Consider the following 25,395-nt stretch of genomic DNA (forward strand, 5'->3'; position numbering starts at 1 on the left):
TAAGTGGCACAACAAGATACTTCAAAGTCTAGTCTACTAGTTCATGGAATAAGACTGATTATTTTAGGAGAAAAGTTTACTTCATTGGGTTATCCCCAAAGTTCATTCTTTTCACTCACTGACAGTGAGAGCAACGATTTGCCAACAGCATGACAATCAAACTGTTTAGGAAACCCTAGAAATCACAGTAGTCAAGAAACAAAGAAATGTGTTGGCTTTGTTATGTTTCAGTTTGGATTGAAAACTTCTCCTGCTTATGTGCTAATTGATTACTATCGTTAACCATATTTAATTATTCACCACTATAACCCAAATGGTCTATTCACACATCTCCACAAAGATTAGAGAGGAAATGTTGATGTAGTTTATAAGACTATGTGTACAGTAAATTAAATCGGATCATTAGTAAAGCAACTTTCACATTACGTGGTTTTACAGTTTGCTTAGAAAATCATAACTGAATCTTTGCAGGTCAAATTAATAAGATGAGGAATATGCCAGAAATTTAAGATCTGAAAATTATTAATGTTCTCTCTGAAACTGTTTCTTCCACTTATTTAAAGACGATCATGTATGAAAATAAGTAATCCCTAAAGAAGGGACTAGTAGCATTTTGAATTATCAAGGATTTGATTAAAGGACTAGAGTTCTGAGAAGATTCCATGAATCCAAGAGAAAGGTTCCCATTCATGTCATTGAACTCTGAGGGAAAAGCAAAATGAACAAAAGTAGTCAAGGAAAATAAATCAACTTGAAACAACATTTTCAAAATGTGAATTTACTGATTAAAAAAAATATATATTTTTATTTGCTTTTTACTTTCTAAAGATATATTGGACTTTTTATAACATTCAGATCCACTTTGGCCAACCTTTAGCCTGAATAATGCCACATATTTCAATCCCTTATGCCCTGAATCTGATTGCTATAAAGTATTTTTCTATGACAGCTGAATCTGAGAGAGAAAAGTAAAATGATAAAAACACAAAGCATTTGGCTTTCCAAATAAAATAAGGTATTGTGTGCAATTTTTAAATAGAACATCCTTTGTAATAAATTACCTCTTTGCCTAAAATTCAACAGTGTTTTATGAAATAATAGTAAATAACTGATGTTTAAAACCAGTTCCTCAGTAAAATGAATTTTAGGCTAAATTTGTTTCATTTGAACAAAGTTGAGAGCTCAGTACACACAGTAAGAGAACAAAAGCAACAGAAACTCCATGTGATTGGGTAAGAGAATTTCTGCTGAATGTTACCTTCTGTAGGGAGGTCTTTGTAATCCTCTGGATACTGTTGGAGAGAAGCCTGAAAACACAAATTCTTTTTTGAACTCACTGAATGTGCCTATTAAACAGCATATCAGAATGAGAGATCTGATAATTAATGTTACTGTTTAGATTTTAAAGGCAAGAAAACACATAATAAAGATTTTGAAATAACCACTGAAATAACGAATTGTGTTAGTACCATTAAAAAACTGATATAATCTTGAAAAAAGGAAACCAATCCTAGAAGTTCCAGAAATGAAGGTCTAGGTAACAAGGATGACTCCACAGCCATCCATTGGAGTGCCTGGAGATTGATCAGAATATGTCAGAAAAAGTGAAAAAATAATCACTAAGTGTTCTATAATATTTTTAATAATTCTGCTAAAATCAATGACACTGCAAATTTGGAAGAAATTTGGCAATTACAAACACAGTGGCCAATCCACCTGTAGGAGGTATGCCACAGGACACAGAGAAATGCTGAATGAGTTCTAAAATTTGTCCTCTTGCAACAAAGGACAGAGGAAAAGGTACATCCAGGAGTTCTCTTCTGGTGCAAAAATAATTCATGGGCCCTATCTACCTTGGTATTACTAAAAAAAATTTCCAAACATTGCAGGGACTTTTGTGGCCCTAATACATTCAAACATAGTCATAGTACAGCTATAGATTGGCAAAGTGGAGCGGAAGATGCAGCTGATGGCAATCATGGAAAACGGTCAGTGGCTGCCGTGGTTAAAATGACTAACAGAAAGCACAGTCATTGAGAACCATCAAGGGTATTGGGGCTGAGCATCACCATGCAGAAGCAGAAAGTGACTATCAAGTAGTATGCTACAGAAAATGAATGCCAAACACTTTCCATAAAGGAAGCAACTGAATTTCACTTATCCTGGACAATAAGATGTGAATTTGGGCAGACAAAAGCCAACAGCGGTGGCATATTGGACTCTTCAGAACTATTTCCAAAGCAACCACAGAAGACCATCCAAATTGACACACTTATAGTGTTCCCAATCCTACCATAAATTTCTATTTAACTCTTTGTTTCTAAATAGGAAACAATCCTTCAGTGAGTACTCAGATCATATAAAACAGTTACTCAGACTTTCAGCTAGAGGATGTAACCTGGGGTCATAGAACTATTTAATAGAATGTACTTCTCAGAACTGAATCAGCATTGTTGATTTCAATAATTACTTCTGCAGAAGATTACAGGAACTCAGACAAAAATTCAAAGACTTAAGGATTTTATATTTCTGTGGAAAAAAAAAAAAAAAGATCAAGTATCTTCTTTAAGACAATTTACTTCCTTTGTGTTTTAAAATAAGTTAGGGTACATACCTCTATTTTTGCAATAGCTTTCTAGAATAGAATACACAGATGCACTACAGTGTTTACAGCCTCACAAAACAAAAGAAACAGCACTAAATCTCACATTTCCTGTCAAGATTCTTGATCTGACACATTTGCTTTGGCATAGTTAGACTTAACGTTCTAAAAATCATTATTTCATTAAAAAAAGAATTAGATATAAAGCTTGAGAGCCATCGATAAAATGTTAAGAAAAATAATTGAATTTGCCAGTATGGAATGCCAAATATTAATGATATAATGAGTTTTAAACCATTTTGAACACATCCTCATCTTAAACAGTGACACCTGACATTTTCATTATTGTTATTTATTACACAAATCAAAAAAGACATTGATTTATGAGGAAATATTAACAGAATATGAAGTGTATGTTGGTGATTTACATTCATATCTATTATAAGGAATATATGATGATGAAATCTCAATGATTTATAAAATATTAAATGCTTGAGGAGATTTTTTTTCTTTTTTCAAAAAACGGTACTTGTGATGGCAATGCATATGTTTTTTTTCTGACCAGTATTACCTCCAGTGCAAACAAACAGTCTCCATTACAAATAATCCCACATATGACATTTGACAAAGAGTAGGTCTCCCTATTGAATGAATTAGGAAGTTTCTGGAAGTGAAGAAATATCTCTATGTGCTACAAGAGAATGAGATTTTTTTTTTTTTTTTTAATGCTAAAAATACAGACTAATTCAACCTTTCACTTTCTTTCATGCCTCACTAACCACAAGTCATACAAAAACTGTAAGTATACAGTAGCTTGCATGCTTGTGAATAAATGGGACAAGTGATATGAATTTGTCTGTAAACTATTATCCTAAAAAAAAAAGAGTTATGGTGTTGTGCCAATTGTCTAAATAAATTTAGTTTGCAGAAGCATTGTTTTAAAGTTTCCATGATTTAACTGTTTATGTTGAATTTGGAAAATCATTTATCACCCAAGAATATCACCATTGCTTCGGAGACTATCCAGTGAAGCGCTGACACAGTACGCTTTCTGTATTGTGTGGCAGTGAGATTATAATGTGCTTTCAGCTGTCCATAGAACTTTAACAGAAGGTAGTGCATATTCTTGATAAACATGACAAAAACACTGTTGAAAACAGCGTATCTTTCAACTACAGCACTACTGTTTGAGATAACACAAACAAAATTGATTAAGCGTTACTCAATATTTTATAATTAAACTCCCTACAGTAGAACACAGTAGGTGTTTTCCTGCTTGTTTCAACAACCTAAAACATTAGAGTTGGCCAAAAAACTAAGCACGCTGAACATTTTACTTCTTAAGCCGAAAAAATTCTATATTAATATTTTGTAATATGTCATATATATCTATATATTTATTTTTACTCTTCTCTGGAAGATAATTGAGTGTGATAACACAACGGATTTGCAATAAAATTAGGAACCGCCTAATCTCAAGCAAAAAGTGATCTAAAGAGCTCTCAGGTGCCTGTCAAGTATAAGACTTTTCCGTTGATGTGACATTTGAAATGGACCCCAAAGTTTTTTTTTTTAAATATACCTCATCATTTTAAATATTTTCCCTTTTAATAAAGAACAACTTAACACTAAAACATTCAGTCAATTAAGATAAAGCTTTCATTCTACATTAATCATCTTACTGAATTTAGTGAGATATTTAATTTTCTCTCATGCAACAAAAATGTATTCATGTGAAAAAGTCTAAAGACTTGTGTATGTACACAGAAAATTAAAAACAAACAAGCAAACCCGACAAACCAGAAAAATAATTATGAGAATGTGTGACTAAGCTAGGATATTTTGCCACAAAAGCTCTGAGTCACACATTGTGATTAAGTGAATCTCTCAACAGTCACATGTTATACCTGGCCTTAAAATTCAGAAGGAGAGAATTTGGTAATAGGGATGCAGTGATCAAGGAAAGGAGGAACAGTCTGAACAGTTAGAGGCTGGTTGCTGTGTACTTATATTAAGAGCCCTCTGGGGCAGAAATTATCTTTGAATGGATATATGTGTTGTTTCAGTGCTAGGATTTTTGAGGGAATGATAAAGGTCCAATAGCAGTCGTAACAGTAATAAAACCAGGGAATAGTTTTAAAATATTCTCCCTTTAAGTTAATTGTAAATTAATCCAACTGAAAGTTAATAATAATAATAATAATAATAACAACAACAATAATAATAACAACAACCATCATTCATGTTACTTACAGTATAACTCTATCCTTATGAAGTCTTGAATTCCAAGGTTTTCTAAAAACACTCCTGAGGAAGCAGTAGTTTTAAAGAAAAATGAGACATCTGCACTGAGTTCTCCATGGAAGGTGGGGAAATGCAGGTAGGATGTCTCTGTGTTGAAAGATGCTGAATTCCAAAATGTTCCTGGTTGTCAAAATGAAAGATTGAGTGATAGACACAATGTGACCTAATATTGACAGTGTAAGTTCTATAAACCATTATTAGAAGGAAGTGTCCAGGTCTAGAAACGGATTGCAAAGTTCAGAGAGTCTAACTTCCACAGAAGTTTCCTGCTTAGTCCACAAGATGAAAAGCGGGGGTTCATGGAGGCACAGAAAAGTGATTAATCAAGAGTAATTAAGGTCCTTGGTACAAATAAACAAAAACCAATTAATGGGAAATAAATGACTTTCCTCTCAGCTAGACAGTCTATTTAGGGTCTGATGTATCCTTTTATGAAGTAAATAAACATAGCAGCTTTGAATTAAGTACTATACCTACATCAGCTAGCACAAACTGTAACTGTAACTGTTCTTTTGTATATTTCTTACATAACAGTCTTGCTATTCTTGTAGTCCAGTGATTTTTTTACCAGATGTAGGATACAGCTCCTAGTAGTTATTGTGGAAGGAATTAAAAAAAAATAAAAAAAATAAATCATATTTTATGAAGGTATCTTCTCCTGTCATTTATTGCAGTTTAGAAATGCATATGCCTTCTCACTTGCATGATCAATCTAATGTAAGTCATTTTTATGCAAAAAAGTTTACAAGATCAAGTATTGATATTTTGCTGGCTGGATTTTTCTTTAAGCTAGAATTTAATAATATTTAGCTATTTTTTGTTCTTTATTATTAAATCCTCATGTAAAATCTCTCATAATAAACTCTTCTAATGAGAACATAACCTGCATTTACGGTGTTTAACTAGAAGTACCTTGTTATCATTACTGAATACTTAGAGATGTATCTGTATTTCCTTACTGAGCTATATTGCTTTCTAAATCAAACGAGGCATTCAATACCTTCTTACCTAATTGAACAAGACTGTTGCACATTGTACTGACAATGCTGTGATCTGGGTCTAAATACTACACAGAACTTTGTTTTTTGCTCCAAGCATTCTCTGTTTTTAAGGGTGGGGAAGTGGAGGGAGGGAGGGAGGCAGGGAAGTGAGGGGAGGAATGGAGGGGAGGGGAAGAAGGAAGGAAGGAAGGAAGGAAGGAAGGAAGGAAGGAAGGAAGGAAGGAAGGAAGGAAGGAAGGAAGGAAGGAAGGAAGGAAGGAAGGAAGGAAGGAAGGAAGGAAGGAAGGAAGGAAGGAAGGAAGGAAGGAAGGAAGGAAGGAAGGAAGGAAGGAAGGAAGGAAGGAAGGAAGGAAGGAAGGAAGGAAGGAAGGAAGGAAGGAATTTCTCTCTTATCTGCAAAACTGAACTCTATAATAGAGTGTACACAGACACCTGGTCCACAGCCTAATGAAGTAAAGTCAAAGTCCATTCACTCATTCCTCCTTACTTTTTAGCAGAATTTTAATCATGGTTTGGATCTCACACCTAGAAAAGCAGCATAGCAGAATATTCATATGTATTCTGGCAATTACTTGTCTCAACATTCAGCACTTGGGAGTACTGCCAGCCATCACAAGTTAGAGCAGCCATCAGGACAACTTTAATGTGGTAGGGCAAAGCTGTGAACAGATGGCCTCGGTTGGGAGAGGAAAGCATAGTTTTGCACCTTGCTCTCCTCTGCTGACTGTTGGGTTCCAAGGATTTATCACCCTGTGCAAACTGCTGTCAGCCAAAGGCAGTGGCCTTACATTTTGGGATCAATTTTATGCCCATGCTGCTCAGCTGTTTCAGGTCATGGTTCCCACAGAGCAAACTCAACCACAGTTATGATTCAAGTATGTAACAGCTGTTTAGAAAACAATGGGCTGGCTGTTACCAGTAATTCAAACACAATAGGAAGTTTAATACTAGTAATTTATACAAAATCGGTAAAACACTGTGAGCAATTAGAAGACAATAGCAGTAGTAACAGTCCAGTAGAGTAATGATACAATTAGCTTCAATGAAGCATTTGAATGAACTCCGTAAATCAGAATGGAGTCTTTGGGAGAAGGTAGGGACAGGAAGTTTTATTCTTCCTCTCTTCATTTTCTGTCTTATCTAGCTGCTGTTTTTCTCAGCTCTGGAAATTGTGTGATTTATGAATGTTAAGCTACTGTACCAATAAAGCAGGTTAAATATAGATCTAGCTAAAGCATACTACAAAGTATCTTATGCTGTCATAAATCAGGGTGGGAAAATAATTTCTTCACTTTACAGTATCTGGCTCTCAATCTCCTACTTGGTTTCTGGAACTGTCAAACACTATGCAGTCAGAAAATCAATAATATTTAGCATTTTATCTAAGTTGTAACACTGCTGACTTCCTATAGTTAAAAAAAAAAAAAAATTGAAAAAAAATCCAAAACTATCCTGTTTTTTATAAATAAAACAGTGGCATATATATATTGCAAAAATTACTTAAGTTTTTGGCATACATCAACTACTCTTACCAACTTGTAAAGTGAAACAGGGACAAATAAGTACAAGACAAATAAATGAGCTATTTTAATGTTTCGAAGATAGCAAAAGTGACTCTCGAATGTGCAACAGCAAATTGTAACTCTTCAAGTTTTTAATCAAAATTGAAATTGTTTGTTATTTATATAAATTCTTCTTGATATGTCATTCATTCTAAAAGTGGAAACTCCAGCAGGGGTAGTGGGTAGTGGATACTGAGGCAGAGAAAATAAAGATTCTTATGTTGTTGAACAATAATTTCTGTACTTTTTTTTTTTTTTACTAGCTTTCAGTCTCCATCCAAAAAAACCCAATTCTCTAATTGACATGTCATAAAATACTACTCACCTGTTACAGAGTGACATAGCTAAGGTACGCTGCTGTTAGCCTGTAGGTTCTAGTTTTTTTGTCAAAGTAGATATAGTCTTTATGAAGATGATGTAATGTATCTTCCATGTTTCCCATATTGTCCCTTAGAGGGATTTATTGAAAGACTCAAAAGATACAAAGAGAGCTTCAGGAACAGAATGGTCTTGTCTGTGAGAGCCAGCCTCTGGTCTCTAGTACCTGGGCATGATCTTGGAATTTAACTAGAATGTCATTATGATCAGATTATAAGCACACAGCAGTAGTTGTGGGGAAGGTTAATACTGTAGAAAGCATGCTCATTGTAAATTGCAGATTCTATTAGCATGTCTGATCTGTACCACTGGGTTATCTGATCTTAGCTAAACTACCAGTAGGCAATCAGGATTTTGCTTTTTGTCTTGGGTCTGCTCCTTCCTATCTGGTGTCTTAAACTGATCTTTAAATTGTATGATCATCTATTATTTGCACTCTAATTTGTTTATTCTGTTTGGGTTGTGGTTTTGGTACTTTTGTTTTGGTGTGTGTGTATTGGGGGCTGGGTGTGTGGTGGAGTAGTGGTGCTTCAGTTTATCACTGTGCAAAACCAAGCAGGAAAATTATCAGTACCTATTACATGTTATAGTCATATTTACCTTTTTCCATATTTGCCCCATATTTCTGTCAGTTTTGCTACATGCAAAAATTTCCCTTCAGGCAGCACAGCAGAGGAGACCAAAATTACTGAGAAGTGTAAAAATTGCTTCTTCTAAAGCTGTCCTCCTAATGTTATGAAGTCTGACCAGCTGGCAACTGTTTACCTCTGAGAATTTGTGGAGTTCAGCTGCCCCATCTGTATCACTTCTTCCAGCTCTGCTACACTGCAGCTTATTATAAATTTCATAGATAATATACCAGAAGGGAAAACGGTGACCATCTAGTGCAACCTCTGACATGCCACAGACTATATAAATTCCCTGAACAATTTTTTGTTTCAAAAAGAACATTTATTCTAGGAAAAATATTCAATAAATTTAATTAAAAATTGTCCATTTATGGAAAATTAACAAACATTCTTATTGTCAATATATATATTTATGAATATGCATACACTCAGCTCATTGACTTATCTTCAAATCCTGACCATTGGATCTTTTTCTGGTTTTCTTTCCTGCCTACAAGAACCTTATTTGAAAGTTCTACATTAAACTGCATTTAATGTGAGCCTATCACATGAGATTTTACCTGAGTTAAACAAAGAAGTTAAGCTTAAGAGTCTTTCACTAAAAAATGCATCTCTTAACTTCTTTAATGCAATTCTTCAACCTTACATCATTTTTATATAGTTTAAAACTTTGTGATCATGCACAAAGCAGTAAAGTGGATCAAAATAATGTTTGTTAAACTGACATTTGGACAAAAATAAATTAATATTGTTAAGCTAAACAGGAGGAAGAAGTGAACACTCAATTTACAGATACTTTTGTTGTTAATAGTCAAAGACATGACCTGATTTCTCAGTCTACTGCAGGTAGGAGAAACAGGTTTTTTTGGCTTAGATATTACTGATGATCTCACAAGAGAGTTTAGACTTCATCAGTTCTGTCTAGTGTGAAATTTAATGAGCAGAACTCAGAAACTATTACAACTCATGGCTTTTTACATTTTCTTGAAAACTGAACTTTAAAGAAAATATGCATTATAGAAAAATCTACTGATACTTAAAGATTATTGCAAAAAATTCTAGTAATATAAGTTAATATAAGCTTATATAATTGATTAAATATGATATATCCTATATTTTTAATACTTACAAATACATAGAATAACATTGATAATAGCATAATTATGATATAAAACAAATGATATGTAACATATTATATAATACTTCATATTTATGCATTTTGTGTATAATATAATTAATATTTTACTCAACACCTTGCACTTTTTTCTATGTCAAAATTCTACGATTTTACATTAATTTTTCATTCAGAAATTCTGTATTGTTTTCTCAAATTTCAGTTTCTCCCTCCTAAAAGTATGCAATCTTTAATCAACTTTGTACGTAAATGCTGAGAAATATTGCATTATTACTGCTATTATTAAACTACCAAAATTAATGCTCCTTTTGAAGTTTTTTGCTATATTATTACCATTAACAGTTATATTGTGAAAGGTCTTTTCACTGAGATTATTTCAGTCCCAAATTCCTTCTTTCTGAAGTGAAGATCTATAATGTAGTCTGATATTACAGAAATATTTCTCTGGCATTCAGACTAACCTCTGGTGCTTGTCCTCATGATATTTTAGAGCTGTCTATTGCAGCTAGTCTAGAAATACTGTGATCATTTAGCATCACTGTGAAATTTTGCAGAAATTCAATCAGTCAGACAAAGCAAACATCAAATAAAAGCAGGGAGGTCAATGGGTGTCAGAACTGTCTGTAAGTTTTAATGATTCACCCAGGGAATCTAGTTGGCTTCCATGTTTCAAGATTTGTGATAATTGGGGTCAGGTTATGTAATTAATAGTAGCTGGGAACTTGGTGAGTAGTGAAATTGAAATTCTTCCTACTTGTAAGTACTACAGGACCTCTAAATACTTCTGTTTCATTGTTGTCATTGTCTTCGGTTTCATTGTCCGTGGACACACTGGATGCCTGCCGCATCGTAAGCTGTATAGGCATGGCAAATCAATTGAGACAGACAGTTATTCCCCTCTACTCAAACTCGTAAGACAACATCTACATATTGCTTCTAATTTTAGTCCCTCCAGTACACTAAATAAATAGGAGTATGAGGGGAGGCCACCCGGATGTTTGGGTCTGAAGCACTTTTCCTGCTCTTCAAGCTGAGGGACTATGGCTAGTTCAGTCTGGATGAGGGATAGCTTTGTGGGGGACCTGACAGCAGCCCCTGAAACCTAAGAGAAAATTGTAAGAAAGAAGAGACAGGTTCTCTGCATTGGTGTAAGGTATATTAAAGACAATGGGTGTAAGTTGAAAAAACAGAGTTTCAGGCTTGATCTAGGTAAAAGGAAATTCTCAATGAGGACAGCCAAGTAGCAGAGCAGGTTGCCTAGAGGAGCAGTGCCGGCTCCATCATTGGAGTCTTTAAGCCCCAATTTGACAAAGCCCTGAGAAAACCTGGTCTGAGCTCAGTGTTGATCCTGCTGTAAAGAGGAGACCTTTTTAGGTCCTTTTCACTCTGAATTCTATCATAATCCTATATCATAACCCCATGATTCAACAGTTCTTTGATAGGTAGAATAAATTATCAGCTCGCAATCAGACATCAGACAAGTGAAAAGGAAGCACCCAACAGTTTTTCCATGTCTTATAAATTTTCATAAGAAAATTAGGATGCACTGCTGCACCACACATCTGTTAACAAATCTTCTATGCACAATTATACTGACAAGTCACAGGAATGAAAGTAGAGATGGCATAAAAATAAATTAATGCTAATTTATAGGGGTTTTTATCTATGCAGTCTCCTGAGTGAACCTAAAAGCATAGATCAGTACTTCTTCGAAAAACAAAAGCAACACCATATTACGAAGAATAAGATGATGAAGAAGAAAATCACATAAAAACTAAAAATAGTAATGTGTAACTATTTTAAACAATAGTGAAGTTCATGAAAACTCATGGGGTAGCATCTGACGTAAAGAAATCAAGCTTATTAAATATTTGAATCCCTTAAAAAACTGTACACAAAAACCTACCCATTCAGGTCTTCAGTTAAGATTAAATATTTAGGATGATCTATAACATTACTTCTCCTGTCTTTTGATTACAAAATTCTATGGTAGTAGCCATAGAATTTTGTGCAATAACTTACTGTTGAACATAAACCAGATCTGTTTTCTTTGCTAATGAAGATAGAAATTAATGAAATCAGAAATGTCATCACAAATCTTCAATAAGGTATCAGTTTTGCTCTAGTTGTCTCATTACTTTTAAATGATTTCTTCACATATGATGGTTTTCTGCTTACTACATACATATTCAATATGTACAAGCTTTATATTTTGAATTACTCCATAATTTTCCAAATTTTAAATACTTGTGTGAAGTTGAAATTTTGCTCATAGATATTGCACATACTGCATTAATCTTCCATAGTATAGATTTCCAAGTTGCACACTCAGAGCAGTTACTACGCATAACATTTGGTGATGAAGGTACGCATATCTAATGAATGGTATGTTTCTCCTGAGATATGATAACCACAGAATCACAGAATGTTAGGGTTTGGAAGGGACCTCAAAAGATTATCTAGCCCAATCTCCCTGCCAGAGTAGGAACACCTAGATGACACTACACAAGAATGTGTCCAGGGAGGTTTTGAATGTCTGCAGAGTAGGAGACTCCACAATCCCCCTTGGCAGCCTGTTCCAGTGCTCTGTTACCCATACTGAGAAGAAGTTTCTTCCCAAATTTAAGTGGAACCTCTTATGTTCCAGTTTGAACCCATTACCCCTTGTCCTACTATTGGTTGTCACTGAGACGAGCCTGGCTCCATCCTCCTGACACTCACTCTTTACATATTTGTAAACATTACTAAGGTCACCCCTCAGTCTCCTCTTCTCCAAGCTAAAGAGACACAGCTCCCTCAGCCTTTCCTCATAAGGGAGGTGCTCCACTCCCTTCATCATCTCCGTGGCTCTGTGCTGGACACTCTCAAGCAGTTCCCTGTCCTTGTTGAAGTGAGGGTCCCAGAACTGGACACAATATTCCAGATGCGGCCTCACCAAGGCAGAGTAGAGAGGGAGGAGAACTTCTCTTGACCTACTAAGCACACCCCTTCTAATACACCCATTCTAATGCCATTGGCCTTCTTGGCCACAAGGGCTCAGTGCTGGCTCATGGTCATCCTGCTGTCCACCAGGAGCCCCAGGTCCCTTTCCCCTACACTGCTCTCTAATATGAATAACCCCAATTTATACTGGAACCTGGGGTTGTTCTTACCCAGATGCAATACTCTACACTTGCCCTTGTTATTTTTCATTAATTTTGTTCCCGCCCAAGTCTCCAGCCTTTCCAGGTCTCACTGGATGGCAGTACAGCCTTCTGGCATGTCAGCCACTCCTCCCAGCTTGGTGTCATCAGCAAACTTGCTGATAGTACACTCTATTCCCTCATCCAAATCACTGACGACTGTATTGAATAATACTGGCCCCAGTACTGACCCTTGAGGCATTCCAGCAGATACCAGATACTAGTTACAGGCCTCCAACTAGACTCTGCCCCACTGACCATGACTCTCTGGCTTATTTCCTTCAGCCAGTTCCCAGTCCACCTCACTACCTGATCGTCCAGACCGCACTCCCTCAGTTTAGTTGTAAGAATGCTGTGGGAGACTGTGTCAAATGCTTTACTGAAGTCAAGGTAGACCATATCCACTGCTCTGCCATCATCTACCCACCTTGTTATTGCCTCATAAAAGACAATGAGGTTGGTCAAAGATGACTTCCCCTTGGTGAAGTCACGTTGACTGCCCCTAATGACCCTCTTATCTTTGCTATGCCTTGAGATGGCACCAAGGATAAGTTGTTCCATTACTTTCCCAGGTATGGAGGTGACGCTGAACAGTCTATAGTTACCCAGGTCCTCCTTCTTGCCCTTTTTGAAGACTGGAGTGACATTTGTTTTCCTCCAGTCCTTAGGCATCTCTCCCATTTCCAAAGACTTGGCAAAGATGATGGAGAGTGGTCTAGCAATGACCTCAGCCAGCTCCCTCAGCACCCACACGTGCATCCCATCTGGACCCATGGATTTATGGATGTCCAGATTGCCTAATTGCTCCCTGACCCAGTCCTCATCAACTGAGGCAAAATCCTCCATTGTCCTGACTTCCTCTGGGCCTCAGCGATACAAGACTCCTCAGGACAGCTTCCGGCAGAGTAGACAGAGACAAAAAAGGCATTCAGTAACTCTGCCTTCTCTGTATTCTCTGTCACCAGGGCACCCACCTCATTCATCAGTGGGCCTACACTGCCTCTGGTGTTAGTTTTATCTGCCACGTATCTGAAAAAGCTCTTTCTGTTGTCCTTGTTCCCTCTCTCCAGGTTTAATTCTAAGAAGGCCTTAGTTTTCCTAGTTGTCTCTCTACACCCTCTGACAACAACCTTATATTCTTCCCAAGTAACCAGGCCCTCCTTCCATGATCTATAAGCTCTCCTCTTCCACTTGAGCTTACCCAGAAGCTTCCTATTTAACCACGCAGGTCTTCTGGCTCCCTTCCTTGACTTCCTGTGTGTTGGGATGCTTTGATCTTGAGCCTGGTAGAAACAGACCCTGAACTCTAACAACTATCTTGGGCCCCTTTACCTTCAAGCAGCCTTGCCCATGGGATTTCCCCTAGCAATTGTTTGAAATACCAGGTATTAATTCACCTTTATGTAACTCTTTATTACATGAAGTTAATTCAAATTGCATAAAAATATTGAATTTTGTATTCAAAATATCTGTTTGAAAACTATAATATTTCTGTACAGTGCATCATCAAAAGTATATTTTTACCATTCTACCCTGGTTTGCATTGGACCATAACATTTTGTCTTTTTCCTTTCTAATTACTCAAAGAACTGCATGAAATTTTTACAAAACGGTATCTTAGGCTGTTTAGAAAAAAAAAACAAACGAACAACACTATAATTCAGTGCAGTCAAAACCCATTGTTGCTTAGCAAAACTCCGCAGTTATTACTTACTGTCACCACGGCAAAGCAAAGGCCCCAGTTTGTAAGCTGCTTCAGAACTTGGTCTGTCAGTATCTGTGATCACAATTTCAGTTACTGGTAAATGCTCCTTGTAGGAGAGGAATCCCGTATCATTAGTCCTGAAAAGGTAAAATGAAAGCCACAGCTCTCTTAAATGTTTCTGATAAACATTTCATGACCATTGATACACTGCTGGATAAAAGGAAATAATTAAATTCTGAAAAAAAAAGAAGTGCTTTAAAACTCTATGGGTAATATAAGCAACTGTGAATACAAACATATGTTTTGGTATTGATATCGTGATAATTTGTCAAGCAAGTGAAAATTCTTTTTTTACATTAATGGCTGCCTAAAACCTTTGCCATTGTGAGTAATTCTATATTGCTGATAAAATAGCATATCTATCCTGGTCTGTCTCTTCATTATTCAATATTAAAAGGCTTATTATAGCTTTCAAATAAGTCTAACTTTCTTTTTCCTTTTTCATCTTGACAAAAGTTAAAACTATCAAATAGAAAAATATGAAGTCATGTTGAGTGTACAAGAAAAGCAGCACATGCCACAAATATTTAAATTGCAGAAAAGCAAATATGCAACCTTGAACTCAAATAACGCATCCAATATTTGTAAAATTATACCAAATTCCTTGTTTAAAATCTCCATTAACTTAGTGTCAGAAATGAATTTCTAAATTTCATAAAAGCCAATTTTGGTCCTAAAATTGCTTCCTCTGAAGCCATGGAAAAATTCAATCACTCAGAACCATTCTGGAAAATTTAATCTATCCATTCAGTTCATTTGTAGTTGAATCTTCTCTTAACCAGGCAAAACAAATAGCTCAGAGACAACAGTGCAAACTCAGAGAGGGGAGTTAATACAGAATTTGCACTGTTTAGACATTAAAGGCAAGACACGCAGCCAGCAAGCAAGCCGTATTTCTCTAAGAACGTGGTTGGGCTTAGTGGTGTCCTCTCTCAGTACACCATGGGTTGGAACTAAGACAGTAGGAAGATATTCCATCCTTGTCCTGAGTGAAATGAGTGATTTTGTTTCTCTCCTTCGCATTCTCTTTACTAGCATGACCATCTTTCCTTTGTGCACAATTTCTGTTTACCTGTCTTGGAGCACAGTGCACACATGTACATTTGTTTCAGCGAAACTTTTCTTAAATAAGAAATGTAAAGCTTTTTTTTTTGTTTTGTTTTTAATGAGGTGAGATATTGTAGATTTCTAACTTAGAACTGAAAAAAAAGGGTGGTGAAGCACTGGAACAAGCTCCACAGGGAAGAAGCCATGGCCCCAAGCCTGACAGTATTTAAGAAGAGACTGATCAATGCCCTCAGACACATGGTGTGAACTGTGGTGTAGTCCTATGCAGGGCCAGGAGCTGGACTCAATAATCCTTGTGGCTCTCTTCCAACTCAGGACATTCTATGACTCTCAAACTCTCAGAACACTGGAAGTGTTTACTTCATTAAAACTATGCTGCAAATAAAAGGAAAGTGAAGAGAAACTAACTTATATCTTCTGCACAGACAGTTTACATTTTTGTAGACCTTTAGAAACAGATTCAAAAAAGAACAGTCATTTTTATTTTAGATTTTTAGAGACAAGGATTTTGATGAGTCAAACAAGGAGTTTTAGAGCTAAATCTATGTCTCATCTATGAAATATAATAGATTTCACTGTGATCACAGAATATCAAAACCTTATTTTCAAAACCACCTTGTATGTAACTATGGTTTTCTGTGCTCAGAAAACATCTCAAACAAGCACAATATCTCCTTACTTTTTCCACCCTGTGAACAGTATTGACTTAACTGATTCAAACTAGTAACCTCTAGGGAAATGACTGTAACATGAAGTACAACTACCAAAGTAAGTGTAAACACAGACTTCATAACACTGGAGTTACTGGGATGTCTCCACTTAAAATATGTTGGAAGTGAATACATATAGAAATATAAAACAAGAGTAATTATATTTTCAATGTAATATATGCATCAGCATATGCAATTTACTCAAAGTGGTTACAGGGCATGTCATCCTCTATACACTTTAATTACAGGTATGCTACCATTATAAATTAAACTATGTATGTGAGCATGGATTAACCGAATGACAAAATTGATCAAGAATGTATTACATATACTAGTAACTACTTAAAATTCTGTCTCAAAATGAATTTTTCTTTTTGCTGTTGAGAAAGAAAATTTGTTTATATCGTTGTGCTGCACAAAAATGAGGAAATTCCTAGAGTCCTCTGTATTTGATCTCTTTGCTGGCATGAGCACAGCCAATATCACTCTGTGAGTTTTATTGCAGATGGAAATTATTTTCCTACAGAAGCTTTTGAGGCTTGTGAAGAAGTGTTTGTTGACTAAGTCTTTGTTGTATTTTCATTTCCGTATGGTGAGAGAATAAGCATTTCCAACCAAATTCACTAGTCATTCCACTGAAGGGTGGATATCCAGCTTGAGGAGAAAATAATGTATTGCTTCATTTTGTCCACATGAAGATGTTCCTATATACTTCTCTTACATTTTTCTATTTTCAAAAAACAGATGTGTATACATTTATTAATATGCACAGATTAACCTACTCACTGAATCAGATTTATATAACTTAAATACATTTTAAAAGTTTAAAAGCTTAGAATTTTATTCAACAGAAAAGCCATCATTTGAAAAAAGTTCTGTCTGCTTTGTAAAGTCCTATACTGCACTGGAGCTGTTGTTGAGAAAGTTATATCTGATCCTGTTAAGTGAAAAGTGAGGTTCAGATTTGACGTTGTAACAGGGACTCATATCTTACAATACTTATTTGAATGGGATGATAAATAACACCAGAGAATTTCAGGTGCAAGTGGAAGATCTACGTTTTAGAAAGCCTTTGTTTCACTGAGAGAAAATCAGTGCCCAGTTTTCTCTCTTACTTCTCCCCATTTTTCTCATCCAAAGAAGTTTTCAGAAGTTTAGGCAGAGAAAAATCACTTCTCAAAACAAAAACCTTTAAACAACAACTAAAACAAAAAGGGGATAAAAAGTCTAAACTTAAAAGTGTAGTTAAAAATTATGCTAAAAACATGTGGCTTTTTCCTAGAACCTTTAATTTTAGATTTTGTTATTTTCAGTATTTTAAAACTAATATCTGAAGTTGTACTAAAGAGCGGAGCTAATGTCTTAATATAAAACATGCAATATACTACAAAACTATAAAGTATCTATATAAAATTAGACCCTCTCCAGAATGGAGAGTGGAAGAATTAGCAATAATACTTAATGTATATAGTTATAATTTTGTGAGCAAATGTGTTCTGTATTAAAGAAACAAGTGACACTATGGTGTTCTAAATGGGCTAAGGCCTGTATATTTTCTTTGTTTACTTTCCAGGAAAAAGTATTTTGAATAAGCAACAGTAAAAAGTCACCATTCATCTCTGTCTGCATCACAGTTGCAGTAATGCTTGGAATCAATGCAGGTCCCCTCTAATCCACAAGCACATTTTTGTACAGCAGGCAAGGAACCTCCCCAGTAAGTCTGTGTTTCATTGGTTCTTCCAATCCACCAGCTCAGTGGCATCCCATCTAAAAGGCAGGTTAGAGAAAATCAGTGCCCAGTTTTCTCTCTTACTTCTCCCCATTTTTCTCATCCAAAGAAGTTTTCAAAAGTTTAAGCAGAGAAAAATCACTTCTCAAAACAAAAACCTATAAACAACAATTAAAACAAAACAAAAACCACCTGCCTTTACTTGAAAAGTAATTATTCATTTTAATACTTCTGAATCAGGTATTAAATGATTGTCATAGGTTTTTGCTTACATTAGTGGAAAAGAGAACTCACAGTCCCTAGCTCAGCCAGCCATGATATTAGAATCATTTATCTTAAGCAGTCCATTAATGTAATTAATTTTAAATTGGTCCACGAAAAAGGAAATACCATCACCCTAAAAATCAAAGTAGTTTATATTCCCAAGTAAAGATCAATTTGTAATCATGTAACTAGCAGCAATTGGAGGAGAAGAGTTACAGAAAAGCTATGCAGAAGTGGTCTCATCCTGCTACCAAGAGTATTACAGAGTACTAATGCCCACATGACAAATATGAAGCAGCTGAATAGTGATTTTAATCAGAAATGCCCAAAGACAGCTGCTAGGTCATGGACAGCAGATTCGGAATTTATATAATCAGAGTCAGAAAAAGTCATATTCACGATGCTCCCGTAAGTTGATGTATCTAGTGAGCAGAAGAGAGGTTTCACAGGACTATTACACCTCTGACACATCCAGTCAGCATTGTTTGTAGCAAAATGATTAAAATGGATGTTTTCTTAATGTTACAGTACTGCAGATCAACCTTAAAGATATTATCAAGAAAGCACAATAACAGAAAATATATAGAACAGATAAAAGCTAAAAGATATGAAGCATAAAGATAAACTATCTCAAATGAGACAGAAGAAGGGTCATAGGTGTAATGCATGAAAGTCAAGGCATGAGAAGAAATCAAGTACTGCTAAATTATAGAGTTTCTTATAGATGTACTTCTTTTTGCTGTTGGAGTTCTAAGTTTTCAGAAGCAGGCCCACACGAAGAAGGTGGAATTTATCCCAGTCTCAACTTCACTTACAACTGCCACTGTTTATTAAACCTCACTGTTAGATAAGACCTCTGTTACATTGACAGTCTCTCAGATAGTAAACATATTGACTGCATTCATTACCGCACAACTGTCAGCCCAGCAGGCCAAAAAACAGTGTGAGCAGTTTCTGGAAAAGTCAAACTTGCATAATGGCATCAATGTCCAATATCAGTGTTTGTGTTTGCAAGCCATCACAGGAGGAAGAAAACCTAGAGACAGTTTTTAAATAATTTATCAGACAACACTTTAAAAAACTTCCAACAGCTAAGACTGTAAAAAGACGAATATTTCTGCTGTTTCGACAGCATGCCTTAGCTTTATATTTTAGTCCTGAATTAATATTCCCAGTCTTTCACTAGGGAAATTGGGGTATGCTTAAAAGCTGGTCTCAGTTATTTGTTCATACAGCAGTGTCCTGGTTTTGTTAAAAACAAGACCAGTTCTCTTTTAGTGATTTTTCTTTCAGCTAAGTTCTTCTAGGTGGCTGTACTTTTCTGAGTTTTTGCCTGCATATTTTTTCCTCAGATGCTGTACTCGGTGTTGATAAGACCAATGGAATGCTGAAGAAGCTCATGTTTAGATTTGTTACTATGGTAGTCAAGAAAGACTGATAAGTTTTCCCATGTTCCGTTGTGAGAGGGGCGTGTTTGAGGAGGGGTGGATGGAACAGGTGACTTAAATTGACCAATTAAGTATTCCATCCCATAATCGTCATACCACCTAGATAAGAGGGTGGTCACAAGGGTCAAGCTCTTCGACCATGACCGGCATCTAGAGAGGACCTTGTTCGTCTGCCTGTGATCTACAGGCCTCAGGCCCTGTAATCCCTGCAACCAGTTTCTGGTTTGCTGTGAAGTCCCACCCATGACCTCTGGGGGCCTGAGCTGCAGCTGCTGGAGCTGCCAGCTCGGCACACCCAGCTCCGCCGCTGCTGGAGTGATGCCAACTCCACATGGAGCATTCAAGATTCGTTTTGTATATTTTGTATATATTATCTGTTAATTAGTAGCATTAGTAAACCCCTTTAAAACCTTCCAACTTGAAGTCTAAGTCTCTTTTCCCTCTCTCTTATCTTCCCCATCATCTTTCCGCTCTAAAGGGAAGGGATGGCAGGAGGTAAGAGGGTAACAGGGAGCATCTGCCACAGTTTATTGCTGCCTTGCCTTAAACCCTGACAGGTGAGGAGTATTCACTGAAATGCTGCAAGTTCATACTGATTAGCCCAGATAATAACCCCTACTTCGGCAGAAAATGTTACCTAAGTGAAATAAAGCTATTAATTAAAATGGCTAGGGGTTTCTTCATAATGATCACATAAATCTATTAACAGGTGACCTATTTCATGACATTGTTTGGAAATGCTATCCAGGCCAATCAAACATAAAGTATTCTTAAAATACAGTCACTTAAGAATTACTATGTGGGTGCACGTTCCAAAAACTATTCCGAGTAGCCATCATCAAATTTAATACATGTCAGGCAGAGCTAGTGAAGATTACATACAGCAGATATAGGAGGGATTAAATGGCGCAGACAATTTGTCAATATACCTATCTGCATTCCAAATTCTGATATTTCATTGTGCTCCTAATGAATTAAACAGAACAAACTTGTTTCAGAAAAATGTTATTTGAAATTTGTTTCAATATCACGTATGCTTCAGTTATGAGCTATTTGTTACTGATTGCTTTTTGTTTGTTTGTTTTGTAATTTTGGCCGTAAAAATCATTCAAAGAGACACGCGTAAATATAAATAGAAAAAGCTGGTGAAGACTATCTTCAGATGCTGAGTAGATTAAATAAAAACTAAGTTGGCCTGTCCAAAATTTCAAACTAGATAATTTTATTTTCTTAAACTTCCCTCAAATTCTTGTATTTCAAACAGAATTCTTATTTAGCTCTCTGAAGTCTTCTGAATCGGTTGATCATCCTGTAAAATTTAAATACAATTGACGCTTATAATTGCAACATCCTTACAAAAATTTGTAATGAACCTCTAATGTTTATAGTGCTATGCCACACCGGGACACCAAAAAAAAAAAAAAAAAGTCCTGCTTGCCTAGGTCTTTCCCTCTCTTCTTCTTTGGCATGCATTTTTTTGTGGTTTCTAGCTTGATCACTCTGCTGAAAATGGTGCTTTGAGAAGGTGGGATTTATTGGTGTTGTGTTTTTTTGTTGGTTTGTTTGGGGCTTTTTTTCATTTAGTCTGTGTGACAGTTAACAGCCTAAAGATACGAAATAGATAGAGAGCATAATCTTGAAACCCTCTGATGGTTCTAAGCCAAGCTTTTGAACACCTAACTGTAACTTTAGTTTGGAGTCCATAGGTAAAAGGGAGCTTCAGTGGGACATCTTAAGCAGTAGGTTCATCTTTTATGCTGCATAGATGTTTTTGAGCAGGTATTTTGTTAAGAGTGAATTCTAGTCTAAGAAGTCTAGCGATGTACCTAACATAATTAAGGAGGAAAAATATGAAAGGAAAGAGTTTAGAGACACAATCAAATACTATTGCACTCAGAGGCCTGCTCTCTACTTTGTAGAAAAGAATGTCAAGAAATGAATTCGGGCAGTTTCAAGAGTTTCTGGTAGACAAGTCAAACAATTCAAATTAGTTTTTCAAAAGACAGTAAAAACTGTGATTTTTTATTTCCACAGGAGTACTTAGAAAGGATTTTCATTATAAATTCTGTTAACAGCACCTCTGTGTCTGTGAAAGTTAAGGCTTTGGTAGACTACATAACTTCATTTTTCTTTAAGTATGTCAGAGGATCTCCATTAATTTTTCTCTTAAAACAATTATGCTTTTGTCAGTAAACCACATTTTAAGGTTTTGTTCATTTGCTTTTCTATGAATGCTTATATTGGACAGTGGAAATTTAATGGTATCAATGCTGCTTGTCAAACACTGACGATATGCACATTAAGTGTTCAAAAACATTCAGTGATAAAATTCTAATATCTATGCAATAGTTTGTGTTCTTTTAAGGAGGTATTTCCTCAGTCATTCCTTCATTAAGATGTAAAATTCCCTGCAAGCTAGACCAAAAGGAGTTCTGTTAATAATAACCTCTGTTAATTTAAAATAATTAAGAGAAAAATTAATCTTGAGAGCACTTAATTCTGTGAATGAAGACCATTACAAAACAACTTTTGTGATATTCTGGTTCAGATATCTCTTGGCAACTTACAGGACTCTGAGTACTAGAAATTGGAAGCAGTTCAAACTCCACAGTAGCAAAATGCCATAACCTTGACAGAAATAAATACCTTTAGCAGCCAACAAAAAAAAAAAAAAAAGCACTGTGCAACATAATAAGATTTTTCTGCTTTACTTACCTGGCTTATCTAAGAGTCTTGACTTTTTGCAGTGGTAAGCAAGCTCCTGTTCACAGTGCTCTGCATGGTTAATTGTATCCTGAAGCTGGTCTAGGCTGGCAGAATACTTGAAAAACACAGTGTGGGGGTTCTCTCGATTAGCACTTTTGACTCTGGTTAGGTTGGTGTTGTTATGCTGTATAATCGTCCATGTTGCATCTTTAAAAAGATGTGAAAAATAATAAAGAATGAGAAGTAGTAGTTGCATAGTAGTTAATTGAACAAGAATGTATGATGAAATCAACCTAAATGACTTCTTTGATCCCAAAAAGTGCTTTTGGGCATATGAGAGAGAGACATAAATCACTGCGCAAAAATGAAAACAATTAATGATTGTTTCTATTTATAAATACATTATCATACTATAGCTGTAACAGCTATTCAGCTTGTTATGATTCTTGAATAAGGAAAGTTTAAGTGATGACACTCAAATTATTTCTGAAATAATATATGGTTTACTTGGTAAATTGCTGTGAAAGAATAGAAAGAAATAATGCTTACTATTCTTAATTTTCCCAGGCTTAAGTTGTTTATAAAATGACACTACACTACATATATCACTATAATTGGAATTAATTTATGATGTATGAGATATTGGCCTACACCCTTCTTCTGTGATATAAAGAAGCAAAAGTAGCTCTCAAATACGGTACTTACTATAAACTCAGATTACAGGAAGGTGAGTTTTTCTAGCCATCTAAAATCAAATACTACTCATTATTAGAAATATTATTCAAACCATGTATTTAGTCAAGGATTAAGAACCACAGCTTGCAATGTTCAACAGAAAGTTTCTTCCAGACACCTGACATAAAGTTAATTTATGGCAGTCGCCATGGTATGCCCATGTGATTGAGCCTGTAACATGATGAAATACTAGTTCAGAACTGAGAGCTGCATTTCCTTAAAAAGCACACACTAGTCTTAAGTTGACTTTTAGCTTGGATACTGCTGGGTAATGAAGGTACATACTTCATTGCATTGTGTAAACTGGCCTTTTGATTTGTGTTAAGTGGGGGCATGCAAAATATTGCCAAAATATTTACTGCAGAAGCACATGAACTCTGTCTGCAGGATTTTTTTTTTTCCCATGAATCACTAATAAATATTCAGTACTCCAACAATGATTTGTAGAAAGATGTGTTCCAAGGTAATGCTCTTGTAATAAAAGAGCAGAAGAGACTTGCATATAAATATAATTCAAATGGATGAATACTAAACAATATATTACATCTTTGTAAAAGACGTGTGCTATGATGTGTAGTCTGCTGTGAAACAGACTTTCCCCAACTTGGAGACATGTTGCTTACACTAAGCAACAAAGCAGTTCAATATCTTTCCAGTTATATTGATCCTTCAGAAATATCCTTTAATAAATAGTCTAACTTCCTACAGCAATTATGGGAAGTGATTTTCATTCTAAAAGCTTAGTACAATGGAAAACCACACAGATCAAGAACTAAAACTGATGCTGCAATACTTAAATGAATACATTACTTTAAAAGCTACTAGAAGCCATAGGCTATGAACTATATATTTAAATTCAGACTACAAAACATTATTTTCCTGTGCACTCAGACACAAGAAACATGCCACTGGCTGGTACGATAGCATAGAATTGCATTCACTCTGCCTTATAGCTTGTATACACGGAAATGTAACATCAAACACTCTGCTTAGGAGCACAGAGATTACTCCCTCCATGTTCTTCAAAATATAAATTGCCCTAAATATAGGTGTGTGATTAAGGCTCATGTATCCTGCTGTTTTCTACTGTTGCCAGGGCCCTTCACCTATGAATAGGGAACCAATGATCTTATTTTGTTTCAACTTCCACTGGCAAAGCCTATAATACTCTGACCCCTACAACTAAAATCCACTTCAAGGCAGGAGTGAGCAGGGTCCCAGGTAAAGCCTGTCTGGGTCAGTCAGGTTAAGTTTAGATTCATGTTCTTTGTATTCTTGTAACTTAATAGTAAATCTGAGTAGATATGAGAAATATTATTTTTTTTCTAATTTGTAGTATTTATGATAATATTTCTGATGTTCTGATAGTAGTATTTCTAACTATTTAACTATTTTATTTCCCTAGTTTCCTACAGGTCACACACAGATGACACTATATTTATAGAGAGGAAAGTACTACTTGTCACTTAAAGACAAATATTCATCAGAAAATATAAAGGAAATAAGAAGGTGAGACTCTTTTTTAAAAAAAAAAAAAAGTTCTATTAAAATATGTCTATTTATGCAACTTTTTATCATTGGTTACCAGTTTTTTGGTCAAAATATAGTATTTTATTAAGTACATGTTCAAGGTGCCAAAAAGCAGATGGCTGGAAATATAGCAAACAGAATACTTTTTGTACATGCACATACACACAGACGCAAATATATCTGAATTTTATTGTGAACATAAAAATTAAGATAAACAAGCCAGCCATCAGATCCATTATCACACTCCCAAACTAGGAAAAAAAAAAAAAAAAAAGGACAGTCACTTCAAAGCCAGGAAAAGGCATCTCCCTCCCAGCTGCCTGAAAATAAAGCCCCATGACTGTCAAAAACAAGGCAGCGCTGTAAGAAATGTGGGCATCTGCCTTCTCTGCCTCTGGTGGGAAAAGGGAATACTAGCCACGATGAAACTGGGAACAAAATAAATATAGAAGATTCATCCGGTCAGGCTGCATCTTGAGATGAAGAACTGATCTATGAGGTTTGCTTAATGTAGTAAATAAGGACTGACTGAGGAAAATGGCAACAGCTGTTCATGAACACACAAGGATAAATCAGACGCTACACCTTGGAGGGTTATACCCACTTCAAAAAATTGTCATTTTTCTGCTATGATTCTTTGGTCTCTT

At 35.7% G+C, this 25,395-nt stretch overlaps 1 protein-coding gene across 2 annotated transcripts in view; it reads right to left on the reverse strand.

Moving 5' to 3' along the window:
* The window catches only part of CNTNAP4 (contactin associated protein family member 4), a 246,424-nt gene that overhangs the window by 26,677 nt on the left and 194,352 nt on the right, over positions 1-25,395 (reverse strand). For both annotated transcript variants that reach the window (XM_065860464.2, XM_071801956.1), the window contains exons 13-16: positions 22,493-22,690; positions 17,947-18,103; positions 14,508-14,635; positions 4,856-5,026 (exon numbers count right to left, since the gene is read on the reverse strand). In XM_065860464.2, coding sequence (XP_065716536.2) covers positions 4,856-5,026; positions 14,508-14,635; positions 17,947-18,103; positions 22,493-22,690 — 654 coding nt within the window. The remainder of the gene's footprint in view (positions 1-4,855; positions 5,027-14,507; positions 14,636-17,946; positions 18,104-22,492; positions 22,691-25,395) is intronic.

This window comes from Patagioenas fasciata, chromosome Z (genome assembly GCF_037038585.1).
Source record: "Patagioenas fasciata isolate bPatFas1 chromosome Z, bPatFas1.hap1, whole genome shotgun sequence".
NCBI classification, from domain to species: Eukaryota; Metazoa; Chordata; class Aves; order Columbiformes; family Columbidae; genus Patagioenas; species Patagioenas fasciata.